Source organism: Chelonoidis abingdonii, chromosome 1, assembly GCF_003597395.2.
Source record: "Chelonoidis abingdonii isolate Lonesome George chromosome 1, CheloAbing_2.0, whole genome shotgun sequence".
Lineage (NCBI taxonomy): Eukaryota > Metazoa > Chordata > Testudines > Testudinidae > Chelonoidis > Chelonoidis abingdonii.
This window is the reverse complement of record NC_133769.1, coordinates 252944284-252948148: the sequence shown is the minus strand read 5'-3', so window position 1 is coordinate 252948148 and position 3865 is coordinate 252944284. Positions and strand designations below refer to the sequence as shown.

At 38.2% G+C, this 3865-nt stretch overlaps 1 protein-coding gene across 1 annotated transcript in view; it reads right to left on the bottom strand.

Annotated features, from left to right (window-relative positions):
* Positions 1-1443, bottom strand: part of IL1R2 (interleukin 1 receptor type 2) — a 17975-nt gene extending 16532 nt beyond the window's left edge. Inside the window, exon 1 of the mRNA XM_032793958.2 lies at positions 1322-1443. Coding sequence (XP_032649849.1) covers positions 1322-1383 — 62 coding nt within the window. The 5' untranslated portion in view covers positions 1384-1443. The remainder of the gene's footprint in view (positions 1-1321) is intronic.
* Positions 1444-3865: the final 2422 nt, after the last annotated feature.

The following is a 3865-nucleotide window of genomic DNA, read 5'->3' as shown; positions in this document are numbered from 1 at the left end:
GGCCCTGGAGGTTTTTCGCCTTCCTCTGCAGCGTGGGGCATGGGTCGCTTGCTGGTGGATTCCCTGCAGCTTGAGGTCTTCAAATCTCAATTTTGAGGATTTCAATAACTCAGTCATGGGTTCGGGGTTGTTATAAATGTGTATGGGCAGGGTTTTGTGGCCTGCCTTTGCAGGAGGTCAGACTAGATGATCATATTGGTCCCTTCTAACCTATGAGTCTATGAGTCTATGAGCAAACATGAAAATGATGAGTCAACATTTTTAGGGGGCTTCATCCTAGTCTTCATTTAAAACTTGGCCGCCAAATCACATGCACATCCAAGTTGTTGGGTGTTCAATTTGTGTGCCAATGGGTTTTCAGCATGAAAATTATCATTGATGCATACAAATAATCGTGAGCAAAACCCACATACAAAGTTCCACTTCCACAAATAGAAACTGAGCCAGAGACAGAAGAAGGAATTTAAAATAGAATGGATATGCTCCACTGCCAATCATTCATTAGCCACCATACATGCTGATTTAGCAAGGGAAAGGTGTAGTCTCTCTATGCATATATACTAATGCTACAGGACTGTTTCTTCTCTCACACCATTTTGAACTGGTATAACTCCACTGATTTCAGTAGAGTTCTTCTTGATTAACATTGTACACACACAATATAGAATAGACACATAATATACATATAGTATACAATTCACAGCCATTCTGTGTTTAACTAGAAATGTGCTACACACACACACACATATGCTATATACACAGATACACTTACACACATATACACTTAACGGTGTTACTGCCCTGGATACCAAGGAGAATCACCTTGAATTCTCTCCAAAAGAAAGAAAAAAGACATACTTTTCCTGGTACACATCATATTCATACACAGACATAAATAGGCTTCTTCTGCTTATGTTGCCAATCTGTTTATTCAGCTTTTCTCCTTTCTATTAGCTGAGTTTAGCTAATGACTGCTGGTTTGACTATAACCATGCATTTTGAAGGTAGGGCTATTTGCCTTTTTCACAACGTTGACAAAAACAAAATTCAGTGAAGAAATACTGTATTATTGCAAACATCTCTTAACATCTCCCCTGGTTTTTTGGAAGGGGCCAGGGAGATGTTGAATTAACAGTTCCTAACATACACCTGACATCCTACAGCAAAGTTCTCTCTCTTGCCTTTCTATTATTTGTATGATGAAAATATTTTGCTGCTTTGTTCACCTATTTACGATCCCTCTATTCTGCTGTCCAGCAGTCTCCACAAACCAGTAGACAACTTGTTTTTTCCAGATCACATTTCCGTCCCATTTACTTACCTCTGATTTTGCATTCTTTTGCCCAGTGGCTTCTCCTGTGGAGCTGTAGGCAAGGCTTTCATATAGCATTGGAAGGTCCTAGTAGATGGCTTTATATGCAACTCAATACACAACGGAAATGCTTTCACATTGAGCAATCAGCTATGTGTCAGAATCAAAAACTTTTTTGGATGCACCTTTCTCATTCCAAAGAAAGAGAATGAGAGAGAAAAGGGTGCATGGGAAAAGAGGGGAGATTTCCCAATAGGGGAAATGACTGCTGCTAAATATGTTACTACGTTTCCCTTTTTGTGACGAACAATAATTTACTTATGTCCTGTTGATGGTGAGTTCAGCTGACAGTTTTACTTCCTAATTCACCACAAAAATACATAATGTATTTAACAACCGAAGAGTTGATGATCTTTGCTTCTTTGTCTTCAGTAAGTTTTGTTATGGAACCCTCATGGACATTACTCCAAGCTCTGAGTTTTTCTGCTATTTGTACTGCTTGAAATTTGCGAATCAAAAATGGGTAATTTTTTTCTTTGCCTAGTTATTCCACAACATTGACAGTGGATTTTGTTTGTCACACTTTATGCCAAAGTTCTAGTTCTAAATGGTATATAAAGGGTTAACAAATGATGAATGGATTTCATAAGTATGTTCCAGAAGTGTAATAAGCATATCAGCAGAAGTTGTGTAGAGGGTTTTAAGTTATGTCAGTATTGTTCTAGGCCCTCCAAACAGGTCAGGTCAGGTCAATAAGGTTCTGTCCCAAACTTGGGGTGCCTAGGGTGCCACAAGACAACTAATAATTAAAAATCATATCACAATTAACTATTTAAGACAAAAATCATTTGTTAACCCTTTATAAATCAGTTATAAATTGAATCTTAATATAAACTGTGACCGTTTTGTTTATCTGTTCTCAGTGTATTGTATATTTCCGTATACAGGCTCTTAAAGTATTGCTTAAGAACTAGCCATTTGACTGATATTATGGTCAACCTGCTACTTTGTAAACAGAGTAGGGAAAACATCCTTGGTGAAATCTTTCCTCCACTGGCTGGCTTTAATCACTGGGGGAAACTGCTTCTGTGGATAGAGAGAGGACTTAAGTCTGCAGGCCTCACAACTAGACACCTCTCACCAGCATTAATTCAACTTACAGTAAAAACAAATGACCAAGAACACGCCACACAATTATAAAGGGCACGCTACAAAATGTAGATTGTCTAGATTTATTAAGCATGAACATGGCAAAGGAGGCAATTAAGGCTTCGTGATCCATTCCAAGAAACATATCACTATCCCACTTCTGACAGCAGTTATAGCAGAGCTGGTGTCAGGCAAACAAACATTTATGGCCCCCTTTGCACCACTGTTTAAGCAGAAAATCTGACCCCATAAATCACAGAATTATGAAAGGAGGAAAAAAGTATTAAATCATAGTTCACCTTTGCCACTGCAGCACATAGGTCCTCTATCTAAGTGTTATTAAAAATTATATAATTTTAATAAAGGTCAAAGTTTGGGTTTATAATTTAATGGTGTCCAGTTTGCAAATTAATTCCACTTCTGCAGTTTCTTCTTGAAGTCATCAGAGGCTAGCTCACCTGCACATCTACCAATGTGATATATGCCATCATGTACCAGCAATGCCCCTCTGTCATATACATTGGCCGACCCAGACAGTCTCTACATAAAAGAATAAATGGCCACAAATCAGACGTCAAGCATTATAACTTTCAAAAACCAGTCGGAGAATACTTCAACCTCCCTGGACACTCAATTACAGACCTAAAAGTCTCAATACTCCAACAAAAATACTTCAAAAACAGACTCCAAGAATAAACTGCAGAAGTGGAATTAATTTGCAAACTGGACACATTAAATTAAGCTTGATTAAAGACTGGGAGTGGATGGGTCATTACACAAAGTAAAAACTATTTCCTCATGCTAATTTTCCCCGTACTGTTACTCACACCTTCTTGTCAACTGTTTGAAATGGGCCATCCTGATTATCACTACAAAAGTTTTTTTTCTCCTGCTGATAATAGCCCACCTTAACTGATTAGTTTCATTAGAGTTGGTATGGCAACACCCATTTTTCATGTTCTCTGCATTATATATCTTCCTATTGTATTTTCCACTGCATGCATCTGATGAAGTGGGCTTTAGCCCACGAAAGCTTATGCCCAAATAAATTTGTTAGTCTCTAAGGTGCCACAAGGACTCCTCATTCTTTCTGCTGATACAGACTAACACAGCTACAAATCTGAAACCTATTATATGACCATCTTCTCTCACAAACAATACAGACTGGAGTTTCTTCTTGAAATCCGATAGGAGGATTTTACCCAGTTTTCATCAAGTGTTGAAAGAACAAGCTCAATAGGAAAAGATAGTTGATTTCAACATAAGGGTGGGTGCCTGCCAAATGGCACAGACACATTTATTCCATTTAGTGAACACCTCCCTGCCTGAAGAATGGGGGCACTCCAAAAACTATATGCTACCTTCATACATTTTCAAGAAAAACATCAGGTTCAATTAACCCCA